The following is a 26,821-nucleotide window of genomic DNA, read 5'->3' on the forward strand; positions in this document are numbered from 1 at the left end:
TTTAAATGGGAAAAGAAATGAACATATATCCCAACATGGAAGATATATAAATGGACAACAGCACATGAAAAGGTGCTCAACGTCATTGGCCATTAGGGAAATTCAAATTAAAAGCACAAGATACCACTACATAACCACTAATGGCTAAAGTTAAAAACACAACACCAAATATTAGTGATGATGTGGAGCAACTAGGACTCTCAAACATTGCCAACTGGAGTGTAAAATGAAATGACATACATACAGCTGCCCTATAATCTAGTAATTCTACTCCTAGGATTTATCAAAGAGAAATAAAAACATAAGCCCACAAAAAGACTTACACAAGATTATTTAAAGCACCTTTACTCATCAAAACTCCCCAAAACCCAAATGTCTATTCAGCAATAAAAAATCTACTCATAAGTACAATATAGGTGAATTTTAGATATTATGTTCAATAATAAAGCTATAAACAAAAGAGTCCACTCTACACGATTCCATTTAAAGTTCAAGAACAAATAAAACTAAACTACAGTTATAGAAATCATAATATTCATTGCCTATTGTGGAGTAGGGTAGGGGTTGCCTGGAAATGGGACATAAAATAACTTTCTACATCGACAGGACTAGTATATATCTTGAGAAGAGTAGGATTACTCTGGTGTATATGTTTATCGAAAGTTACTGAATTACAGACTTAATATTTGTGCATTACACTCTATGTAAATTTTAATACTACTTACGAAAAGAGAGCATGCAGACAAAACCAAGATATTAAATACCGAAGAAAGACAATTAGATTGTCCTTGACTTCTTAACTACAAGAATAAAGCCTTAAGACTGAAGAATAATATATTCAAAGTAGTGAAATAAATAATTATGAATTGAGAATATATGCTCAGAAAATCACCTTTCAATAACAGGAGTGCAACATAAGATTGATTCCATACAAACAAAAACAGAGAGTTTACTACCAACAGATAAAGGAACTTACAAAAGGTATTTTTGAAAAAGTATTGTTTTCTCTATCTTACATTTCTACTTTAGGCCCAGAGAGCCTATGGAACTCAGTTAAAACATTCTGACTGCAGAAACACTGACACTATACAGCCTCTCAATGTAAGAAGGAACTATATAGCAAACATAGTAATCAAACAAATACTGACTACATAAAATGATTATTTTATAATTAAAATAGGGATTAACAGAAATAAAGTATAAAACTTCTAAACCAAGAGAGGGGGAAATGTAATCAATTTGTGCAAAATGAGTATTTATATGCTTCTTTAACTTACCAATATGTTATAACCTTTTATATTAAAAGATGTTTAAAGAACTTAGGCCAAACACTGTCATTTTTTCATCATGATTACCTCTAACACTGAGCATAGTGCCTGCCACAGAATAAGCACATGACAGACATGCATTTTGGAGATATATGGCACTTGATTCTATGGATCTTTCTTTTTCCCCCATTCTTAAAAAAAAAAAATTAGTCTGACAGCCTTATCTTCCTGACGAAACCTGTCAGAGCTGCAAGAAAGAAGAAAAGTGATTAAAGAATGTGCACTTTTGAGTTTGCCTAAAATCAAATCTTTAAAATTATGCATGAAAAAAGAAAAACAGGAGGACATATATAGTGAAATGGAATACATTAATTCTAGGGAATATCTGGCAATAAATATTCCAGAAAGCACTCAAAGACACAGGATATATGTGCTTCCATCTGGAATATCAATTTTACCAAGAGAATTTTTTTTTGGAATAAAATGACTTCAGTGGCTATTACTTTAAAATATTTTTGTGTTAGAATAAACATGACCATATGGATAGAGTACAGAGTTTACCTTAAGTTTTAAGTGAAACAAGAGGCTTTGGAGAAATTCTGAACTTCCGAAAGATTTTATACAATGGAACGTGTATGCTATATTTATACAAGGAAAATATTACAGGAGTAAAAAACAAGTTGTATAGCAGGAGAGAAGAAAAATTATTCCTACCTACCCAACAAATAAGCACACAGCCTACTTTTGTGACCATCAGACTTGCTGTATTAGGTATGGATCCTTTGAAATCTAAAAGGTTTTCTCTCACAGAAAACTTCATTAACTATTCCTAGTGCTAGCATTAGATTTTGATCCCAAGCGCCCCATCATCTTTGTTTACCTAGCCCTAATTATTACTCTGCTAAACAAATCTTAATCCTGCCGTGTCTACCAATTCTGCCAATGCCTTTAGCATACTAGATCAAGATTTTAAGTCATTCATGCTCACAGTCTTGTTCTACAAGACATCTATCTGTCTGAACATGTTTCTACCAACGAAGTCTTATATTACAACCAAGCCTACATTACACTCAATCTTAATCTCAGCCGGCCCACACTGCTGCTAAAATCCATCATTTTAAATACGGTAGTAGTAATAGGACAGATTCCCAATATCTCTTATGAGTTACTACCATAGTTAATTAGAATCGGTTTAGTCAAGCGGTACAACCATATTTTTCCAATCAAAGCAACCCAGCTAAACCAAAATATCCTTAGTTGTGATATATACCATGCTTCTGGTGAAAATTAATTCACAACTGAAAATCCTTCAATCATCAATATGACCTAAAAGGTACAGCATATTAAAACATCTTTCAGGTTCTCTCCTTCCTTCTCATACAAATGCAGTTACATGAGCTACAAAATTGCACTTAGAAAATAGGAAATGTTAGAAAAATGTCCAAAGATCAGTAAGTAAGTAAAACTCAGCAAAGGCTACAGGCTGTAACCATTAGATAAAATAAAAACTTAATTCTTAACATCTCATGGATCAGGCTGGCTGAAATCTATAACCTTTAGAAATACCAAGCAAGGGCCTGGGTGGCCCAGTCTGTTAAGCATCCAACTTCAGCTCAGGTCATGACATCACGGTTCGTGGGTTTGAGCCCTGCATTGGGCTATGTGCTAACATCTCAGAGCCTGGAACTTGCTTTGGATTCTGTATCTCCCTCTGTCTACTCCTCCCCTGATCACTCACTCGCTTGCTCTCTCTCTCTAATAAACACTTAAAAAAATTTTTTTAAATACCAAAATAGATTATAAATGCATGTGCACTCTCAAAAGAAAGAAAGAAAAGAAAAGATAAAGGGGTATACAGAGCAGATTCAAGAAAGATGATTTTAAGTCAATTACTCAAAAACATAGTTGCCATTAGAATTACCTGGCTCCATCTCAGTTCAGTTAAATCAGAGAAGGTGATAATAGGGCCCAGGAATGGTTATTTTTTTTAATGGTAATTTTAAAAATTACTCTTGGGTAATTCTACTGTATAGTCAGGGTTAAACAGCAACGCTGTAAATTTAAAGGCTCTTCAGTAAGAAATATTAATCAATTCCTATTTTTTACTCTGTACTATAGGAATCAAAAGAGAAAACAGAAAGAGTACCATTTAAATTGCCAAATTGCAACTGAAATAAATTATATTTTCTATCTGAAAAGAAAACAATTTCTGAATTATAAAACCAACAGCCCTAACTATCCAACTAATTTATTTAGAAACTGGTAGTGTAAGCTGCTCTCTTCTTCACATCTAAAAGGAAACTACTTGTCTTGTCACAAGACTCAGCACTATCAAAACCAATCAGGATTCTTGCATTAATTCAATAAACATTTGTTAAGCTGATGGTATATACCAGACATTGTGATAAATGCAAGAAATAGCGAGCAATAAGGCAGGAATATTTTGGTGAATAAACTCCCTTATGAAACATTTAGCATACCACGGAGAATAGACATTGAGGAAAACCATCAGTATGGTATCTGTTCCAAGGAGGTATAAAAATACCAAGTGCTAGAGACTTGTTTACCTACAGGATTAAACTATAGGGGTGTGGGGGTGAACAGGAGGAGTTGGCAAAATCAGGGAATGCCTTTATGAAAAAATGTTACCTAAATTGAGATCTAATCCAAGAGCAAATATTAATTAGGTAAGGGCAAGGTTAGTGCTGGCAGTCAGAGCAGGGAATAATAGCAAATGTAAAGGTCCTGGGGGGTCTCCCAAAAACTGAGAGAAAATGAACATAGCTAGGGCAAACAGAGAAGAAAACGAGGGGAAGAGGAGCTCATAATGAGGTTAGAAAGGTAGGCAGGGGCACTTGGGTGGCTCAGTAGGTTAAGCTCCCAAGTTCAAGTTCAGATTGTGTTCTCACAGTTCGTGAGACTGAGCCCCACATCAGGCTGTGCACTGATGGCAAGGAGCCTGGTTGGGATTCTTTCTCCCTCGCTCTCTGCCCTTCCCTCACTGGTGCTCTCTCTCTCAAAATAAATAATCTCCAAAAGAAAAAAAAGGTATGCAGATGCCAGATCACACACAACCTTCCAGATATTAAGGGTCTGGGAGCATCTGGGTGGCTCAGTCAAGCCTCTGGCCTCGGCTCAGGTCATAAATTTATGGTTCTTGAGTTTAAGTCCCATATTGGGCTCTCTACCATTAATGTGGAGGTTGCTTTGGATCTTCTGCCCCCCCCCCCACACACACCCTCATCCCTTCCCTACTTGTGCTCTATCTAAAATAAACAAACATTTAAAAAATTTTTTTTCAAGCTAAGGGTTTGAACTTCTCAAAACAATAGGGAATCACAGTGAGTTTTAAACAAAGGAATGACAATCTTTTTCCAAACCAATCTGAACATTGCTAAATATTTGCCAGCCTTGTCCTAAAAGAATGCCCTGATCAATACTTCAAGAAACATGGAAGTAATAAGCTCATCAAGCTGTCATGGCTTGATCACATCAATCATTAAGAGCATGCATAAAAATCTCTCCACTTGAATTCCATTTTACTAAAGCAACATTTGGACTGTAATTTAGGTTTCCCTGAAATGCTTCCCAGGTGTAAGTACAACACTCTTATTGGCTGGTCATCATAACTACATAAGACCATTTGATACTTTACATATTTCATGGCAAATTAGAAAACTAACAGTTTTATTAGTTTATCATGAATAACTATATATCCTATTTAATGGTTATTTATAGTTCTGCCTGCCCAGAAAGCACCCTCCATCTTCTGTGGAAAAGCTCCTATGATTTTGGTGGGAGGACTACCAATGATAAACCTCACTCCCCTGGCCACAAGTGGGTATATATATAGACCGGGCTCCTCATTGTATTTGCCCCTTTCAGGCTATAGGAATTGACCCAAAGGACGGGCACATGACCTAAGTTAGGCCAACCCTCTAGACTTTCAATACTGAAGCTTAGAGATATTATTATTCTTCAACGTGTAAGCTCTGTAAGGGTATGACCTTGGACAGTCAAACTTTGTTATCTGTGGAGAAGCCAGAGTAAAGGCAGAAATGCTTAGAGACAAGCACTGATAAGAGGCAGAGGCAGTTCTGAAGCATCATAATCCAGTCTAGTGAAAGTCCCTGAGACCAGCTGCATCCCCACCTCTCTGGATTTAACTACTTTTCTTTTTGCTTAAGCTAGTCTGAGCAGGTTTTTGTCACTTGCAACCAAAAGAAAACAAACATCCAATGTTATGTAAAAAGAAATGAATTGGCTTTTAGTAAATAACATTTGCATCATTATCTACTGGGTTTTAAGCATTATTTCTGTCCTTGCACAAGGAAAGAGAGCTATATTCCCAGTAAGACTTTATCATTTTTACAGGGATAAAACATAATGGATTAAATTCAAGTCTGCAAACATTTTAAAATAGAATTTTTAAGATTAGAGCAGGGGAAAAATTGAGGTATATTAAAAACAATGAATTAGGAACCAAAAGACCGAGGTCCTGAACTGTCTTATGTTGGTAACCTTGGCATAACACATATTCTCAGTAAACTACAATTTCTTCACCTGAAAAGATAAAATGTTCCATATTATTTCTAAGGTTGCTTCCAGGCTAAAATCACTGAATCATTTTTTAAGGACAAAAAGCACATTCCTCACTCACATTATTTCATATTAAACAAAGAAAAAAGTGGAAATTCAATTTTAAGTAACCTGAATTCAACTTTTCCCCCCTATTTAAGATTCTACTCTTAAAATATGAAACTCTGAAAGACTAGTTATCTCAAGCAAAGGATCCCTCCAAATAATAAGTGTGAACCCGAAATGAAGATATTCAAAAGAATGAATATTTGGTATAAACTGAATGGTTTCCTAAAAAGTTTTATTTTCCAATTATTTTTAAAATATTTAGAACTAGAAATTTTAACTTCTTTCTTGATCCTACTAGGGCATAACTGAGTATTCTTGTCTTTTTTTTTTTTTTTAAGTATCCTTGTCTCTTTATTAGTCTTCAGAAAATTCTAATTTAGTAGTCTACAACATCACAAAGTACTTTAAGCTAGAAATAGATGGGGGAAAACTCAATGCAAACGTTAGTCAAGGAAAAAATAAGGTGGAGTAAAAAGAACCCAAATCAGAAATCAGAACAGGTTAAAAACAATTTCATCCTCAATAACAACTCCCCTCCAAAGGACAAGTTTCATGACTGAAGTTTTTAGATTGAAATGAGCTAGCTTTGTGACATTTTATTCTGCGGGTCACGGCTTTCCCTCAAAAATACAAACAAGCAAGACAAAACAACTACTTTGCAAAACTTTTTGAAGGCGCACTTTGAAAGTTCAGGCCCCAGATCTATTTCACATGTGGGGCCATGTGTCCCACATGCGAAATGATGACACCAACTACATCCCTCAAATTGGGGTTTAAAACGTACTGTCTTGGCAAGAAAAAGGGGAACCTTACTCAAACTAAGTCCTTAACACCGAGCCTGGGAGAGAAAGGACTAATTCTGCCCTTCCCTTTTAGTTAAGCAGACCAGACCCAGCAGCCCCTCCGCCGGGGTCTCAAGAGGGTCAAAGGAATTCAGTGACTGAGGCTCCTCCCCGAGGTCCCAAGATGTCCTCAGGAGGCAACAGGGCTCCGGTGGAGCTTGGGGACTTCGACAGTTGGGGCCTGGGGTCGCCCCGCGGCCGAAGAGCCGTACGGGGAGGCCTGTGCGTGGCAGTCACCGGACAAACTCACCTCGGCGTCTTCTTTGCACTGCGGGAGCGAGGGGAACTCCAGCTTCACGTCCTCCATGGTCCCGGCCCCAGGAATTGTGGGCGGGGTGGGAGTGGGAGTTTTATCCGGCCCGCCCGACCCTCGGGCTGCGAGAGAAAGGGAGGAGGGCGGGTGGGCTGGAGGGCGGACGGGCGAGCAACGGGCTTACAACTAACACACGCGGACTAAAGGGTCCCAGCGACTCCGACGGCGACGGCGGCGACAGCGGGGAAGAGGAAGGTTGGGCAGCTCATGCCCCGCCGCCATGCTGCTGCCGTCTCCCTCCCCCTGACTACCCGCGCCCCTCAGGCCGCACAGGCTCCGGCACTAGCAAGAGCCCTACAACCGTCTCCCCTCCTTCCCCCCCTCCCACCCCTCGCTATTCCAGCCAATCCCAGCCCACGCTTGTCTTCGGCCCGCCCCCCTCGGCCGCCAGGTGTCAGCGCGCCGCTGCCCCGCCCCTTCGCCAGAGCGCAGACGCGGGGGGGGCGGGGCCTCGGGGAGCTACGGCCGAAGCTCGCCCGGTGTGAAGGAGGTGGGGCTGCGGCAGGAGGGAGGCAACGACTGAAGGTCCTGGGAAAGGCAGTGAGATAAACTGCACCAGCTCTGCCGTTTCCCGGACAGGACGCAAATCTGTAGCATAAGAATGGGCAAACTTCCTAGCCACCAGAGACTGGCATCCGAAAGGAAAACTGTAGTTTTCCCTCAGAATCTTGCGAAATCTGTGGTGGTTATAACCGAAAGAGTAGTAAGTGAAGAGTTCATCTTTAAGCTGTGTTATGCTACACAGAAAATGAAACACCCATCGCATTTAAGCAAATTGAAATGGTGGACTTTTGAAGAATACTCGGGAATATGACAGCTAGAAAATCTCAAGAAACAAAGGCAATAGAAAATCCTAAGGAATAGAAACAACTGATAGCTCACTCAGTAAATCACCCATCATACTGAAGGAAGGCCTCTCCCTTTAATGCTAAGTTTATGTTGAAATAATTATATATATGTTAAACTACATGGCTTTATCTTTTAAAAAGGTGTTTGAGTCTGTTAATACTATCTTAATAGAAATGAAGTATACTTTCTTTTCGCCTAGAGACATACTGTTACCCATTTTATTTTAAACATGAGGAGTATCAAACTTAGAAGGGAAAAATCAACTTACACTTTCAAGATTTGTAAGCCAAACATTCTTAAAACCAAAAAATAAACCAAAGTAAAAAGACGAGAAAGTCATTAGATTGCAAATTACACGGAATAAAGTTAAAAGAAATCACACGAATGTTTGACTTAGACTCCCTTGACAAACATACTATTATTTTTATAGTCATATTTATGAAACACACTGCCAACATATATAGAAATAGAACTGTTCAATAGCTTGAATAGTAAATGGCTAGCTGGAGTGCTCCATTTTCTCTATCACTAAACTATTCTCTACCTTTTATTTTTTTTATTCTCTACCTTTTAAAATTATGAAAAGACCTAACAATGCTCTGCAAGTACCTTTTTAATTTGAAAAGTGATTGTATGATTACCCGTCATTTATCGCACATTCTTTAGTGTTTATGAAAGTGGAGTCAAGTTGTTTTTGTTTAAAAAGCATCTTTAATAAGATAATCTCAGTTAACACCCAGTGATGATTTCCTATTTTAATCTGTTAAAGCTTCAATTCCACATGATACAAGAATTGTGTGTAGGTAACAGAACTTTTGCTTTGAACATTTCTGACATCAACATGTCTGACATCAGACATTCTTAGCTTGGTATCCATGGATACGTACGGAGTCAAAGGGTGAGCTTGGGAAATAATAAGTCTCCTTAAATATTAGTATATACAAAAACGTGTGTATATACATCTGACTTTTTCTGGAAAGAGGGTCCACACCTTAATATTCTGAAAAGGGAACTATCATCTTACATAAATCAAGAAAACCAACTCACATTTGTTAGCAAATATTACTTTTAATCATAATCTAAAAAAAAGGCTATGGACATGCATGTACTATTTCAATTAACTATCACACAGTCTATCACACTATCATAATTACAGATTAAAATAGGAAGAGTAAATAAAGACCTTCCATTATCCATATAGACATACACATCTATGCTTTATATAACAAGACACTCTTATGAACACTGAATGTATAGAGTTTTAAAATTCAAAAGCCTGTAATCTAAATAGAACTCATTTTGGTTATTAAATAGTTTATTTACTAAAAGGACCATCATAAATGTACTCTTAAAAAAGACAAAAATATATGCAGGAGAACTAAAACAGATTTTATTCAACTTTTTAGGATGAGGAAAACAAATGATATAAAATAAGTCATAAGAAATGCTTTCTTGTACTACGATTTCAAACTACTTTCAATGTTTTACAAAATGCTCACACGGCAAATACGAAAAGCGTTGACATACTCTTAGAACTTTTGCTGCAATAAATGCAATGTTAACAAACATACAAATTTCTTCCGTACCAATCTTAAAAGTAGAATTACTGAATTAACTAATTTTTACAATGTTATCCATACATATTTTTATTCAGAAGCTTTTAATGAGATCATTGCCAATACACACATTATTTTCCTTAACTTTATTTTTACATTAAGCCAGGATCTGTCATGCAGCCATCAAAAATCCTTCCAGTAAATTACACAGGTTTGTAGTCCAATTTAGACTCTAGCTTCTTAGAATCAGCCACTTTTCTGACTGCTTTCATGAAGTCTTCCTGTACTACAAAATCATGATCAGCACGAATTGCAAACATACCTGTGGAGAACAGAACAACAGGATTGCTACATATAACATGTAAATAATTTATTGTAAGAAAACTAAGAGGGAGTGAGCGAAATCGGTGAAGGTAGTCTAAAGGCACAAACTTCCAATGACAAAATAAATCCTGTGGATGCAATATACAGCATGGTGACTATACTTAATAATACTGTATTGCATATTTGAAAATTGCTGAGATTAGATCTTACAAGTTCTCATCATAAGAAAAAAAATACCTTGTTAACTCTGTGGTGATGGATGTTAACTAGATTTATTGTAGTTTTCATTTATAATATATATAAACATCAAATAACTATGTTGTATATCTGAAACTAATATTATTTAACAATTGTTATCTCAATTAAAAAATTTCTTTAGGAAAATAGTAATTTAATTCTGTGGAGTAAATGTGAATGAGCTTAGATTTATTTTGGAAGTAAATGCTACCCCATTGTGGGGCTTGAACCTACAACCCCAAGACCAAGAATCACTCCTTTGACTGAGCCAGCCAGGTGTGCCTAAATTTCTACTTCTGAGCCGTAGTTCTAATTTGTTAAAAACAACCTTCATTGTTCACTTAATTTACTTAGCTATATTGAGTATTATTTTCCAAACCAAAAGCTAGACAACAATGAGAAAACTATCTGGATATTGAAATCTAGCTCAACCCCCTGGCCCTATATCCAAGGACATTCTAAAAAAAAGCAAATTAAATAAAACCCAACTATCAATAAAACACACACTCTTAAACAGTAGTTTCTTAATCCTACAGACAATTGCCTGGAAGGAGGGAGCACATGTATAGTTTGGGAAAACACAAAATACCTTCAGTAATTCTGAAAGCCTTTCCTTCTTAATAATCAAAAGCTCCAAGAATAGGAATTAAATAAAGTCAATATTGAGCTTTATTAAAAATCAGTGACATGAATCACATAATTAAAATTTACCTTATTTATGTACATATTGGTATTTTTATATGAATTTTGTATTCAAGTATCACAATTCAATTTTTTCTTTCAAGTTATTGATAAGTTACTTGTCAAATACTACTTGACATGGATATAGATCCAAGATTTTGAGATAATCCCAATTCATGATAAACTAAATCTGGAAAGTTACCACTATGTACTAATATTTTCACTGAAGATCTTACATTGAATTTTCACTTACGTAAAATGAGTAGAATAAAAGATTCAAGGGTTACTTTTTCTATCTTCCAAGATTTCTACATAGTCTTGGAAACAGCCACTCTGTTGTACTCAGAGATCAGGTGAATGGAAATTTGTGGTTTTTTTAATAGTGAAGTTTTTTAAAACCTGTTTTGGAGGTGCCTGAGTGGCTTGGTCGGCTAAGCGCCTGACTCTCGATTTTGGCTCAGGTTATGATCTAACGGTTCATGAGATTGAGCCCTGCATTGGGCTTGGGCTCTGTGCTGAGAGTGTGAAACCTGCTTGGGATTCTCTCTCTCTCTCCCTTCCTCTCTCTCTCTCTCCCTTCCTCTCTCTCTGCCCCTCCCCAGCTCTCTCTGTCTCTCAAAATAAATAAACTTTAAAATAAAATAAAACCTGCTTTGAAGGCTACAACTAAAGTTGGTTAAGTTATTTTCCTAAACTTTATGCATGACTGTTTCCACACCATTATTTAGTGAATGGCTGATACATTCTAATCTAAAAGCGATAATAATCTCAGGATTTGAATGGAAAAGACAACTATAACTGAATCAAGTTTACTTTAAATTACAGAAATATGTTAGCAAAACAGGCTTAACGTCTAATAGTAAGAAAACTAAACAATTTCAGTGTCTCTTCAGTGAACATCCCAGGCTATTTAAAAAGCTAAAACTGTAATCTATACCAAAGTTATAGCTCTTTACTGGAAATAGTTAAAATCACTATTTTTTTTAAAGTAAGCTCTATGTCCAACGTGGGGCTTGAAGTCACCACTCTGACGTCAAGAATCACATGCTCTACCAACTGAGGCAGCCAGGCACCCCAGCTAAAAATGTTTTTACAATATGTGAGGTATACAAATTTCTAGTTGTAAAGTAAGTAAGTACTAATAACGTAATATACAACATAAGGACTATACTAACATTGCTATATGATTTATGAGAAAATTAAGAGTAAATCTTAAGAGTTCTTATCACAAGGAGAAAATATTTTTCCTTTTTTCTAACTGAATCTATATGAAAAGATAAATGTTAGCTGAACTTATTGTGGTAATCATTGCATAATACATGTAAACCAAACCATCATGCTGTACAACATAAATTTATGCAGTGATGTATGTCAATTATTTGTCAATAAAACTGAAAAAATGCAAAAACAAAAGGCAAATATTGTCATTTGATAATATAAACTTTTAGGATTATGACATAGCTTCTGTTTAGATTCCAAGTTCATCAAAGCAATATTTTAATAATTTGGTCCAGTGTAGATTTTGGAAAGACACTGTCATAAACTATTCAAGCCACATCCAAGTTTACTACTTAACATGTTTTATTAGAAGGGCTTTGTGAGTATGATTTACTTTGATCTGAATGGAGATTCTAGACCTACAGACTTTTGATCCAGGTACTGAGTTACAGGATACCCAGGAAGATACTGTTATCAGAAGCCATATCTGAACAGCCTCTTTAAACTGTTAAATTCATAAGGAATGCTAATGGTGATATGAAAACGAGAGGAAATGGCAAATTGTAATACCTAAAAAAAAAATGTTCACCCACAACCTAAGAAAGTCAGTAACTATAAAATCTACAGTAAAAAATTCATTTTTTTTTAATCTTAAGATTCTGTGTGGAAGACAAAGGTTTAAAAATTTAACGCCACTTGGTACGAGACATAAATTTTTAAAAAATAAGATCACACAACCCAGAGAAAACTGTATTAAAAAATTACTATATTATACACAAGTTGCATGATCACAAAAGTCATAAATCAATCTTACAAAGCTTATTGTCAACAGACTAGTATCAGAAAATGTGTTATCCACTTTGCAGCAGATACTCCTGGTGCTGGCCAGTCTAATTTCAGCCACAGCTGTGGCAGACACTTATGTACAGTCTTGGACTTACTTCAGGGACCAGTATGATATCACATGCAAGTCTTTCCACATTCTGCTCTAATGCATCCAGAAGTAAAAAGGAGTTAACATCCCAAAGGAGGGTAATTCTCATTTAGTGGGGGATGACAGCTGGTAAATAAATGCTCCAGTCTTCCATAGATCAGCCAGATAATCCTGGAAGGCATTCTATATATTTCTCTGAAATGTCATCAAATCAAATCCCACCTGTCTACACAGCAGCTACTTCAATGGAGCACCCTTACAATAGCTTTCCCTCTTTCCACTGCACTTTCCCATTCTCTCCTGCTTCTTGGATTCAATCCCCACCCCCCACCCCCAAAAAAACAAGTATCCAAATCCTTGTAAAGCCTAGGCTCTGCTTTTAGACAACACCAAACACATTTTTAGCAAATTAAATAAATCTAAATCAATAATAAAAACTGTACTTTAAACGCATACCTGCTTCAGTGCAAACATTTCTCAGGTCTGCTCCATTAAAGCCATCTGAAAGCTTCACAATTGCTTCATAATCTGTTTAGGAAAAAATACCAGAAATTAGTTTAAAAATTTAGTCTTTTTCTTAATCTACGCCCATATGGAAAGTTTAACTGCAGATCTTGCTTTGAATTTGATCAGCTAGGCATCATCTCTGTTAACATTCCTCCACAATATTTAGCAAGTCCTCCACAATATTAACTATCAAAAATTATACCAGCAACAAACAGAAATACACATACTTTTGACATTTTAAAACCAAAGAAGAGCATCAAGATCCAAAGGCATCTTAACCTGTTTCTATTCAGTGAGACAGTTATGCACATGTAAACTTGAGATATCTGTCAAGCCAGGACTCTTACAAAAACTGTAACCAGGGGCGCCTGGGTGGCTCAGCTGGTTAAGTGTCTGACTCCAGCATAGGTCATAATTTCACAGTTCGTTAGTTCAAGCCCCAAATCAGGCACTGTGGTGACAGCTCAGAGTCTGGATCTTGCTTTGGATTCTGTGTCTCCCTGTCTCTGCCCCTCCCCTGCTTGTGCTCTTTCTCTCTCTCAAAAAATAAATAATAAAAATTTTTAAAAAAATTTTAAAAAACTATAACCAAATCTTTCATTTGAATAAACCTAGCATATTCAACATCACCTATAACCACAATGGAATTTAGTCACATTAACATAAAATAAACCAAAAACAAATATCAGAAATAACTTTCACATTTTTATCATGTATCTTTTTAATATTTAAAAAAAATTTTATTGTTGAGAGACAGAGTACAAGTGAGGTGGGGGAGGGGCAGAGAGAGGGAGACACAGAATCTGAAACAGGTTCCAGGCTCTGAGCTGTCAGCACAGTACCCAACGGGGGGCTTGAACCCACAAACCATGAAATCATGACCTGAGAAGAAGTCGGATACCTAACCATCTGAGCTGAATTTGGACACCAACCCCTCACATATTTTTCAATAACCATTTTCAATGGCTAGCTTTTCTGGTTTCCCTGCAAGCTCTGAGAGGTGAGGTATCAGATCTATGGTAACAGTAATGGTTAAGTGGACAGATTTGAAATGAAGAACTGTTGGTTTGAAATAGCAGTTACAGACTTGATACAGAATAAGGAAAGAAATAAGAAACAGTATGAGCTACTACAATGTAATTCTGATGAGACATCCTTGGCCAGGCATTTTAGAGGATGTCAATTTCTCTTTGAGATCAGACAGATACTCATTAATTAATTTTCACTCAGGTCCAAGTTCATAAAACCCTTCCTGAAAGCAGGGATTCCCAAGGTTAGCATAGTATGTGGCACCTAGCAAGAGCTCAGTATTGAAGAAACCTATAAATTAGCATTCCTAGTTAAGCTCAGTCTTTCTAGCTCAAAACTATATTTACTTAAGCAATGAGAAAGTTAGTGAGAGGTAATAATCAACTATTTATAATTATTTTTGGAACATTAACTTCTAAAGGTCTATAAAGCTGCCTGGCAAGTATACTAGAATCCCCTAGACCAGAGGTCAACAAATATTCTGTAATAGGCTAGACAGTAACTATTTTAGCCTTTGCAAGCCATGATTTCTGTCAAAACTATTCATTTCTGCTAACGTAGTGGGAAACCAGTCATACACAATACATAAACAAATTAGGAGTAGTTGTGATACAATAAAATTTTATGTACAAAAAGAGAAGTAAGATAGAATTTGGACCACATCAATGGTTTGCCGACCTCTATCCCAGAGTCCACTCTCTCACTACTGTAACTAACACTTTTTAACTTTTCTTCTGTCCTCAAATGTCTACCAATACCTCCCCATCTTCACTCTGAACTTGGTTCCTATTTCACTGAGAAAATAAATGCATTAAGAAGAAAAATTCTACAAGTTTCTGCCATATTTTGGATACTGCCATCATCAGCATCTATTTATTCTGCCTTCCCTCCTATCCTCATAAATGAAAAGTCTATGCTCATAGACAGGGCCAACCTCTCTTCAAGAAAAGTGTGTTATCAATTTCTTTCTCTCTCTCCTTGATTATTTGCATTAAGCACTAAAAAACTATTGTAAATTCTTCCACCTTAAAGAAAACTCTCCCAAATCTTCACCTCCATTTCCACTATAGCTACATTTCTTCTCTTCTCCCTTTGCTGCAGAATTCCTTAAAAGAAATGTCTAAATACAATACCTCTCCCTATAATCCCATTGAAACCCATTTGAGGTAGGCTCTGACTCTCACCACTCCAAAGAAACTGTTGTGATAAGGTCACCAAAAACCTCCACATAGTAAGTCCAAAGGTCCATTCTGAGAACTCTTTTTATCTGTCAGCACTTAACAGGGAATTACTCCCTCTTTAAAACAATTTCTTCATTTATCTTGTAAAACATCACCAGCTCCTGTTTAACTTCCCTCTGTGACTATACCTTCTCTGTTTCCTTTCATGGTTCTTCGTCTCAATTTCTTGATATTGGAATTAGCTCAGGGTTGTTGGTTTTTTTTTAGTGTTTATTTTTGAGAGCATGCGCAGGGGAAGGGCACACAGAGAGGGGGACAGAAGATCCAAAACGGGCTCTGTGCCGACAGCAGCCAGCCTGATGTGGGGCTTGAATTCACAAACCATGAGATCATGACCTGAGCCAGTCAGACACTTAACCAACTGAGGCACCCAGGGACCCCTCAGCTCAGTTTTTGAACCTCTTCTCTATCTACATTTACTTCCTCAGAAATCTCATCTAATCTCAAGACTTTAAAAATAATTTTATGCTGTTATTATCCAGAATTATATCTCCAGCATTAACCAGCCCAATAAACTATGGATGCATATAGAATTACCAATCAACATCTTTATTTCGATCTCTAATTGGCATCTCAGATTTAATATATTTAGAATTAAACTCTTTATTCTCCCTTTAAAACCTCACCTTTCCAGTCTCCCCCATTTTAACTGATGACAACCCCATCTTTTCAGTTGCATGAGTCAAAAACCTACATCTTCCTGGTTCTTCTCTTTACCTTATACCCCACATCTGATTCATTAGCAAGACCTGTCACTTCTATTTTTCAAAATGTCCGGGGGCGCCTGGGTGGCTCAGTCAGTTAAGTGTCCGGCTTTGGCACAGGTCATGATCTCACGGTCTGTGGGTTTGAGCCCCGCCTCAGGCTCTGTGCTGACAGCTCAGAGCCTGGAGCCTGTTTCGGATTCTGTGTCTCCCTCTCTCTCTGACCCTCCCCTGATCGCACTGTCTCGCTCTCTCTCTCAAAAAACAAAAATTTTTTTTTCAAAATATCCAGAATCTCATTATTGTAAGACTTTGCACCACCTGGGACCACACCACCATCTTTTGCCTGATTATTCAAATATCCTCCTAACTGATCCTCTTGTTTCTGTCTTTGCCCTTCTATGTGCAACCAGAATGATCTTATTTAAAGTAAGTAAATTATAAAATATTTACAGATGAAATGATAGAATGCCTGTGATTTGCTTTTTAAAAATCCATAAGGTAAGATGAGATGGAAGAGATTACAGATGAAACAAGATTGGCCAAGAGTTATTAATTATTAAAACTGGGTGGGTGATGAGTACCTAGGATTAGAAGTTCATTATACTCTTATCTCCACTTCTATATTTCTAATTTTCTACACTACACAGTTAAAAATAACAAAGGTAAGATCATATCCTTTCTCCATTCACAATCATCCAATGATAAAAATAAAATCAAAGCCAAAGTTCCTGCACAATGGTTTCAATAAGGCTCTACGCAATCTGATTCCCATTATTTCTATGATTTCACTTACTACAACTATCCTGTTTACACTGCCACAGACATCCTGGCCTTTTTGCCACTCCTGGAATATTCCAGACATATACCTTCTGTCTTGCTCTTGCTACTCCCTCTGCTTGATTTTCCCCTAAATATCTATACCTAGTCCCTTTACCTTTTCAGGTCATTGGTTGAAAATCAGTCTTGGTAAGGCTTCCCTCTGCTCCCTCCCCACTACCTCCGTTTAAAAATGTATAATCATGGGCACCTGGGTGGCTCAAGTCATGATCTGACAGTTTGTGGGTTCAAGCCCTACATCGGGCTGTCAGTACAGAGCCCATTTTGGATCCACTACCCACCCCCAACCCTGCCCCTCCCCCACTCACACTCCCTCTCTCAAAAATAAATATACATTATGGGGCACCGGGTGGCTCAGTCTGTTGAGCATCCGACTTAGGCTCAGGTCATGATCTCATGGCTTGTGTGTTTGAGCCCCACACTGGGCTCTGTGCTGACAGCTCAGAGTCTGGAGCCTGCTTCAGATTCTATCTCCCACTCTTGCCCCCCTTCCCTGCTCATGCTGCTCATGGTCTGTCTCTCTCTCTCTAATAAAAAAAAAATTAAAAATAAATATACATTTAAAAAACATACCTATTCATTCTGGCTCCTCACATGACCCATCGACCTATTTCCCTTTTCTTGCTTTATTTTTATCCATAGCACATAACACTATCTAATCTGCTATATATTTTACTGACTTTGTCTTTCCTGACAGGAATGTCCACCTGGCAAGAATTTGCCATGTTTTGGGGGCGCCTGGGTGGCTCAGTCACTTAAGCGTCCGGCTTCCGGCTTCAGCTCAGGTCATGATCTTGTGGTTCGTGGGTTCGAGCCCCGCATCGGGCTTTGGGCTGACAGCTAGCTCAGAGCCTGGAGCGTGCTTCCGTTTCTGTGTCTCCCTCTCTCTCTCTGACCCTTCCCTGCTCGCACTGTCTCTCTCTGTCTCTCACAAATAAACAAAAAAACATTAAAAAAAAAATTTGCCATGTTTTGTTCATTTGCATGGCACCTAGCACTTAGAATAATTCCTAGCATAACGTTGATGCTCAACAAACATTAGCTATTTTAAAGATGTATGCAGAATTTAAAACCATATTTGGTAGACTATCAGCAATATCTAAAGCATTTTGCTTCATTTACCAAATATAAATATACATAAAATAGGTTATTTCCTTACCTATTTCACCATGCTTTGTAATGGGACCTGCATGGATTTTCAATATATCTAATCTTGCTTGTTCATTTGGTAAATCAATATCTAAAAATAAAAATTGTAAGAAATTGTTTTTTAACGTAGGAAATGAGAAAGAGATATGGAAGGAAAAATGGACATAGACAAAGAACATACAGCAGGTAAAGAATTTTAACTCACGTATTTTTCTATCTAATCTTCCTGGACGAAGCAAAGCAGGATCCAGTGTATCTGGCCTGTTTGTAGCCATGATCATTTTAACTCTATGTAGAGTATCAAATCCATCCATTTGATTCAGTAACTAATAAATTTATAAATAAAAATCATTGACAGACTTTTATAAAACATTCCAACCATTAAAAAATAAATAATACACACCTTTTATATGTCTAATACCATAAAATATATTGTCTACAGATAGTATGGAATCTTGAGAATGACCACTTGATGGGATATCTTTTCTTTCTCTTATAAAGGGATTTATTTTCTAGCCTCAAATTTCCAAGATATTTAATTATATACCTTCTGATAGCTATCAAAAAGGTTCTAATAAATCTGAAGGTTTCAATCTAGTCAAGAGTTATAAAACTAAACTATGTAGATCTAATTTCCAACATTCAAATTGTTTTCATAGCTCCTTTTTAAAATAAACACAATTAATAAAATCTAATGTATCTATTATGTTAGCCACATATAAAATTTACATTTAAGTTAGCAGACACAATGACATTTCTACAAGCTTGATAATAAATCTATTAGCTTTCAAATAATTCTACCATACATAGAAATACTGAGACACTAAATGTATTTCCTTCAATTCCTAAAGTTTTCTTGAATAAATATTGAAAAGCCTAACTGCATTCAACAAACACTGTAAAATATAGCTAGCATGAGGCACCTGGATGGCTCAGTCGGTTAAGCATCCGACATCAGCTCAGGTCATGACCTTGTGCTTTGTGGGGTTGAGCCCCACATCAGGCCCTGTGCTGATAGCTCAGAGCCTGGAGCTTGCTTCAAATACTGTGTCTCCCTCTCTCTCTGCCCCTCTCTTGTTCACATTCTGTTTCTGTCTCTCAAAAATAAATATTAAAAAAAATTCTTTTTAACTACAGCTAGCTTAACAATATGTCTATTTCTTTTCTAAAATATGTTACCAGACAACATATCAATTACTTGAATAAGACTAGCATCTGTGTTGTCTTAAAACACCTCAATTTAAGGTTTCTAAGAGTCAATGATTAACTTGAAAATACTGTATGTATTCTGGTCAGATTATGATTTACAAAAAGCAATTTTCAAATATTCCTACTGAAATAGTTTTTTGACACTGTATTACCTATGCTACCTAGCTTGACTTTGTAGAAGTTGAAAAATGTGTATGGAATCTTGCCATCGCTTTCACAGAATTTGGAGTGAGGAAAAGCTTTCTGTACATTCTAAAATTCCATCATCCATCTTCTACAATTATCAAAACTATTTTAGTTTCTTCTTATTCTCAGCAATAAAGCAAGAGAGAAAAGTATTAGTGATTTTTAGAGCAGCCTCATTCATAATTATAACTCATTTATTGCCACCGGTTTTAATATGTCCATTACTCATAAAACGTCTTAAAAACTAGCACAAGATCACGTTCCCAGAATGTGAATTATCAGAAGAACAATATACAATTTCAATATCTAAATGGTTGGCCTGTTCAAAATACATGAAAAGTATAGCAGTACATAAAATGGGATTTTGTAGATACTCCTATTATTTTCTGATGGACATTTTCTTACTAGAAATGTTAGAGAAATGTGTTTATTGCTGATCATACTTTCAAATTTCATACTTGTGTTCTTCATTTAAACCATTATACATATTTTGACTCATGTTTTCATTTAATACATACAAACTTCTTTTTAAACCTCCTTTACCAAGTATTACCTCCATTAAAGTTCTCTGAATCTCTCTATCAGCTGAGGTACCCTCAGAAAACCGACGACCACCTAAAATAATGATAGGGAAATTCATACATTACTCTTTTCCTCTACAATCATCATTTAAGAAAAGAATGGTAATGTCTGGAGTTAAAAAGATTAAGATAAGAATTAAGTAGTAAGAATTATACTGACAAAGTTAGAACTGATTTTGGTATGACATGTCTCATTTTGTCAATGTCAAAATTAAACTTTAAGAATTTTTTTTAGGGGTGGGGAAAAAAAAGAATTTTTTTTAAAGTAACAGTCAATTCATTTTGCTACTTCATACAAATAGCAATTATAGGTGAAGATGGTGCGAATGGGGGAGGGGGAAGTTCCTTTAGATTTTTTTTAAATGTCCTAAAACGTTCAAGAAGCCTGTAAATTTTGAAAAGTGTTATTCTTACCAATAGCGTCTATTTCATCCATAAAAATGATGCATGGTTGATGGTCCCTGGCATAATTAAACATTTCTCTGATCAAACGAGCACTTTCACCAATGTACTTGTCTACAATAGAACTAGATACAACCTGATTAAGGAAAAAACATTAAGGTAAACATATGACAATTCAAATAAAATTTAATTTCAACAGCTACAAAAAGAATCTTTCCTTTACCTTTAAGAAATTGCAGTCCAGCTGGCTAGCAACAGCTCTTGCCAAGAGCGTTTTTCCTGTACCTAAAATGATAAGTCCGAACTAGATGAAAAGCAAAACAAATTCTCAAAACCCTTTTAAAAATACTATCCTTCAGATAATAAATTTTGCAAAATGAATTCTAAATCTTAAAGAGAATTTCCATTTAAAATTCTAAAGCACTTCTATTCTCAATATTAAAATTTTAAATTTTACTCAAAACATCCCTTGTAATTCTAAGCATACTGAATACTTATCTTCAACAAGATCTCAACCCCCATTTATAGACTCTACAACAGAAACCTGTTATCTGATAATCCTTGGTCCATCCTGCAAAATGAATGGATCTTTTACCTATGCATATTGTAACATCAAGTATTGCTTATTTGGAAACTAGTGGTGTAGTGAGTTATGAAAATCTTCCAAATGTTGGCTTTTTTCAATCTACAATTATTTAAAAATCACATTTGTGAATATCACCAATCTCATCTCCTCTTGTAAGTGTTAGCATTAGAAAGTTGTCAGATGTAAGTTTTCAAAACCTAATTTTGGTTGAAAGCTAAAATTTTATTACTGACTGCAGACAGTGTTAGTTGTTTTAACATAACAGGCTAACTTCATTCATTTTTGAAAAAATGATTACCATTTTGAAAAAATGAAAAGCAATAAATCTGAATAATTAATCAATAACCAGCCTGACAATGACAGAAATGTCTGTAAATCATGTTTTAAAGAAAAAATGATATTGCATGAGGGGTGCCTGAATGGCTCTGTCGGTTAAGTGGCCAACTTCAGCTCAGGTCATGATTTCACCATACAGGAGTTCAAGTTCCGCATCAAGCTCTCTGCTCTGCTCTCACTGTCCCCCTCTATCTCTGCCCTCCCCAACTCTCGCTCTCTCCTTCTCTCTCACAAAATAAACATTAAAAAAATTAAATTCCATGAAAAGCAGCTAATTCTGCTGGTAAGTCAAATAACTGCTCAAGTACTTTTCCTAGATATAACTATTCATTATGCAACATATGTATTTTACATACATTTTCCATTTCATTACACAGGATATAAAACATTATTCAAAGATCAGGATTTAATAAAAATTATTTTTACTGCTTCAACAAGGACATTTTAACGTAAAACTCATATTTTTTTTGTTTAGTGCTACAAGAGTGAGCAGTCAATAACACAATGACAGCTCGTACCACTTAATGCCACTGACTTAACTGATTCATGCATGAGCAATTCTACCCACATTGTTTTTGCACCATCAGTACAGAAGTAAACACTGTGAAAATGGCAACTAACGTCTCAGTATTATCAAAGTAAGGTCTGACCTTGCAGACTCCTTGAAAGTGTCCCGGGAACAGCCAGCGGTCTGTGAACCACACAGGACCAAAGCCCCACAATCACACAGCACGTTAAGATGCACATTCTATGAGGCACAAGAGGACTAAGCATACCTGAGAGAACAGTGAGGAGACACACATCTCCTATACCTTCCTTACTCTGAAGAGAGGTTGTAATAGCCCACCTTAAATTTTCACCTTACTTTTTTATTCCTTCATTCATTCATTTATTAGTAGGTCAGACATAATTGAACACTAACCTGGTGGTCCATATAACAAACAGCCTTTTGGAGGTATTATTCCCACACGCTGGAATAATTCGGGGTTTGTAAGAGGTAACTCTATCACCTAGAAAATGGAGTTGCATGTTTCTTAAAAAGTCAGTAAAAATTTTGACGAACTTAAATTACTTCAAGTAAAATATCAGCATAATTAGCTGTACATATTGTTATTCATAATAGATCTAGAATTCCATGCTATTTAAAGCTATTTTTCTAAGTTTATTTATTTATTTTGAAAGAGAGAACGTGTGCACGTGTGGGTGGTGCACTGTCAGTGCAGAGCCTGATTTGAGACTTGATCTCACAAACTGAGATCATGATCTGAACCAAAATCAAGAGTCAGACGCTTAATTAACTGAACCACCCAGGCACACCTATAAAGATTATTTATATTAGAGATTATTCTTCAGGCAGATTTGAGAAAAAATTTTTTAATTATGTAAAAATTAACTTAAAAGTCTGTAGTAGTTATTTTAACAAACTACATACTTGACTAAAGTGATGGTTACACGGACATAGAATTTGTCAAAACACATTTGAATTATACACTTAAAATGTGTGCATTTTAGGGGCACCTGGATGGCTCAGCCGGTTAAGCATCTGCTCTTTTGTGTCCAGTCATGTTCTCACAGTTTGTGAGTTCAATCTGCGCACAGCCTGCTTGGGATTCTCTCTCTCCCTCTTTCTCTCTGCCCCTCCCCAACTCATGTTTGTGGGTGCACGTGCTCTGTCTCTCTCAAAATAAATAAACTTTTAAAAACATCTGCAGGGGCACATGGGTGGCTCAGTCTGCTAACGTCTGACTTTGGTTTCAGCTGAGGTCATAAAGCTGGAGCCCTGTGTCTAGCTCTGCGACTGACAGTGTGGCGCCTACTTGGGACTCTCTCTCTCCCTCCCTGTTCCTCTCTTGCTTATGCATACACATTCTTGCTCTTTCTCAAAATAAACTTCACAAAAAAAGTATGCATTTTATTGAACATAAATCATGCCTCAATGAAAAATCACACTACAAAAAAAATGAAGCAAGCAAAAGGATCTATATTAACTTGCATTTGGGAATGCAACACAAAATGATTACAAAATGGGGAGATTTAGGAAGTTAGAACTGCAATTAGAAAAGGCATAGATGGGGCGGCTCAAGCGGTTAAGTGTCCGACTTCAGCTCAGGTCATGATCTCACAGTTTGTAGGTTTGAGCCCCGCATTGGGCTCTGTGCTGACAGCTCAGAGCCTGGAGCCTGCTTTGGATTCTGTGTCTCCCTCTGCCTCTGCCCCTCTCCTGCTTGTACTGTGTCTCTCCCAAAAATAAACATTAAACAATTTAAAAAAAAATGAGAAAAGGCATAGAAAATTTCCATATGTTATCATTTTGTCATAGCAGCCTTAAAAGAACCATACTCGGGCCATCTGACTGGCTCAGCTGGGACAGTATGTGACTCTTGATCTCAGGGTCATGACTTAGATCCCCATGACAGGATAAATAAATAAACTTAAAAAAAAAAGAACCATATTGTCTACTCTCATTGTCCTACTAAGACTGATTTCAGGAAACAAAGCTAGAGAATAAGTGAGGGTTTGATGACCAACTTAAACTCTTTATAATACCAGCAACTTGAGATAGTTGTGTTCACAAGGTGTGATTAAGCAAAAAGTATATGAAATCAATATTCTTAGTGTCTGCAAATGGAAAAGGGTATTGCATGTGCATGTTTTGTGGATTACGTATGTGTGTGTGTTTGAGAGAGAGATAGACATTCTTTCTGCTCCTATGGCTGATGCAGCAAATCACTGTAAAAGAGAAGATTTCACAGTTCCATGAGGCACTTGCTCTTCCTGTTGCTTTCACTAACCACAAAGTGAGAATAGACTTTTATTTATAATTGCTAGTGCTTCTGCCAAGTATGGGCAAAATTAATTTGGTTTTGGGGTGCCTGGATGGCTCGGTTGGTTAAGTGTTCAACTTTGGCTCAGGTCATGATCCATGGTTCATGGGTTCAAGCCTCACATTAAGCTCTGTGATGACAGCTCAGAGCCTGGAGCCTTCTATGGACTCTTCCTCTCCCTCTCTCTGCCCCTCCCCACTCGCGATCTGTCTCCCCCATCTCAAAAATAAATAAACATTAAAAAAAAATAAGAATTTGGTTTAAGAATCACCTGAAATGCTTGTTTAAGTGCTAATTCTTGAGTCCCACCCCCAATCTACCGCATCAATATCATGCAGGAGGGCCTCGGAATCTGTATCTTTAATAAGGGTTCCAGAAAACTTAACATGCTGATATCTGAAAACTACTGGCTTAACGCTTTAATCAGATGATGTAACCTATACCAACTTCCTCATTCATTCCTATGTTACTGCCATCCTAAATTAGGATGAAACCAATGGGACAATGTAATGTCCTTTAAAGAGAATTAAGGAGTCATCTGTGGGGCACCTGGATGACTCAGTTGGTCAAGTATCCAACTCTTGATTTTGGCTCAGGTCATGATCTCTAGGTCCATGAGATTGATCTCCGTGTCAGGCTCTGTGTTGACAGAGCAGTACCTGCTTGAGATTCTTCTCTCCCTCTCTCTCAGTCCTTCCCCTCTCAAAATAAGCAAACATTAACCAAATAAAAAAAGAAAAAGAAAAAGAAAGAAAAGAAGCCATCTGTGCCATTAAGCAAGCAATCGTGATTTGATCCAAAGAGCTTAAAAGGTTTATGTCATACAAAAGCCAGTATTTTTCTTAAATGGTGGCAAACAACTTTATCAAAATAACATGTTTAGGGTATGGGAGGCTGGCTGGCTCAGCTGGTGAGGCATGCAACCCCTGGTCTTGGAGGTTTGAATTCAAGCCCCACATTGGGTATGGAGATTACTTTAAAAAATTTTTTTTCTAATCTTAAAACAAATGTATTTAAAGTACAGATAACTGACTTTAAGGATGGGAAGCTAAGATTAATGAGGTCACAGGAAAAACTGTATTACACATGTTATCTAACTGTGCTCTGACACCAGCAACCTATGATAATCAAAACTGCAGATGGCACGGACATTGGGTTTCTATCAGTTAGCTGTTTTCTTTATTGTCACAAAAAAAGCAGGGTTTTTCTAACACCAAATTATCTCCAAATTAACAACACCTGTAATTTTATTTTTTCTTTTAATACCTACAATTTTCATAGTTAGAAATTCGGTGCTATTTTTCTCTCAGCACGAATATTAAATGTATAATATTCAGTAACCACAATTTGGACAAAGTAATCTTTCATTCTCTTCCTCTCTTTGGGTATCATAAACCAATACTATTTATTAGTTAAGTTCAAAGAACAAAGCACACACTACCAACCTCTCTTAATTCCCGAATCTGTTCCGACAGTCCTCCAATCTCAGAATAGGAAACATTCCCAGGGTCCTCATGAGACATGTTATAGACCAGTGGGTCCACCTCTCTCGGCAAATACCTAAAACGACAGGTTATGTATTTTTCTTTTACAACGTGTATTTTCTCTCAGCCTGCAGACAGAGTACAAGTGACTTGCTCATGTAAGCACCTGTAGATGATTTATCAAAATGTGTTTACATTAATTAGAAATTGGTAAAAGGGAAAAAATGGCAAAATATTCAATGATCCCAAGAAGTATATACTTTGGATAAAAACTTCCCTGTCTGTGAAAAGAAAAGTAAACTGAGTAAGAAACCTACCTCATAATAGTTAGTGTAGTCATATCCAAAGCAACTCTTGTTCCTGGCTTCAGCTTACTTTTGTCAAGCTAATTTTATAAAACAAAAAGTGTTATATAAACACTCAAAAGGGGAAATAATACTCTCTACAATGAAGAACACAATATTTAGAAGCCAAATAATCACTTTTACCCCTCGGAGAGAACACTAATATTAGATTATAAACACCATGCCAACAGAAGGCTTATAAAAGTAATAATTCAAAGTTATTTCCCTTAAAAAAAAGAATGCCCTTTTTGCAATCTCAGTGTGAAATGTGAAATCACTAATATACAAAGTGTGTGTTGAAAAATGCCTTGATTTTAAATAACAAATAAATATTCATATTTTACTTTCAAAGGCTATTTCATAGTTTATTTTGATTCAGGCACTATAGTGACTTTGGCAACTGGTACCTAAGCATTTATACAAAAATCTGTAAGTGAATATGTTGGGATAAGGAAAAGGAAGCACTTTAAAGGTCTGCCCTTTATTTTTTTTCCTCTTAAAATCTATTTTTATTTATTTTTTATTAAAT

At 36.5% G+C, this 26,821-nt stretch overlaps 2 protein-coding genes across 4 annotated transcripts in view; both read right to left on the bottom strand.

Annotated features, from left to right (window-relative positions):
- STYX (serine/threonine/tyrosine interacting protein) overlaps positions 1-7,345 on the bottom strand; it is a 35,810-nt gene extending 28,465 nt beyond the window's left edge. For 2 of the 3 annotated variants that reach the window (XM_029952734.1, XM_029952732.1), the window contains exon 1: positions 7,008-7,345. In XM_029952734.1, the coding sequence (XP_029808594.1) occupies positions 7,008-7,064 (57 nt within the window). In that variant the 5' untranslated portion in view covers positions 7,065-7,345. The remainder of the gene's footprint in view (positions 1-7,007) is intronic. The other variant, XM_029952733.1, reaches the window with a different exon arrangement.
- A 1,622-nt stretch (positions 7,346-8,967) lies between these two features.
- LOC115301829 (26S proteasome regulatory subunit 10B) lies at positions 8,968-26,567 on the bottom strand. The gene is made up of 10 exons (XM_029951826.1): positions 26,266-26,567; positions 25,910-26,024; positions 22,562-22,649; positions 20,941-21,002; positions 20,730-20,853; positions 20,288-20,349; positions 18,545-18,665; positions 18,350-18,430; positions 13,326-13,397; positions 8,968-9,797 (listed from the first exon to the last, which is right to left on the bottom strand). The coding sequence occupies exons 1-10, from the start codon at positions 26,286-26,288 to the stop codon at positions 9,679-9,681; spliced, it is 867 nt and encodes a 288-aa protein (XP_029807686.1). The 5' UTR covers positions 26,289-26,567; the 3' UTR covers positions 8,968-9,678.
- Between the last annotated feature and the right edge of the window lie 254 nt (positions 26,568-26,821).

Source organism: Suricata suricatta, chromosome 9, assembly GCF_006229205.1.
Source record: "Suricata suricatta isolate VVHF042 chromosome 9, meerkat_22Aug2017_6uvM2_HiC, whole genome shotgun sequence".
In the NCBI taxonomy this organism is placed as follows: Eukaryota; Metazoa; Chordata; class Mammalia; order Carnivora; family Herpestidae; genus Suricata; species Suricata suricatta.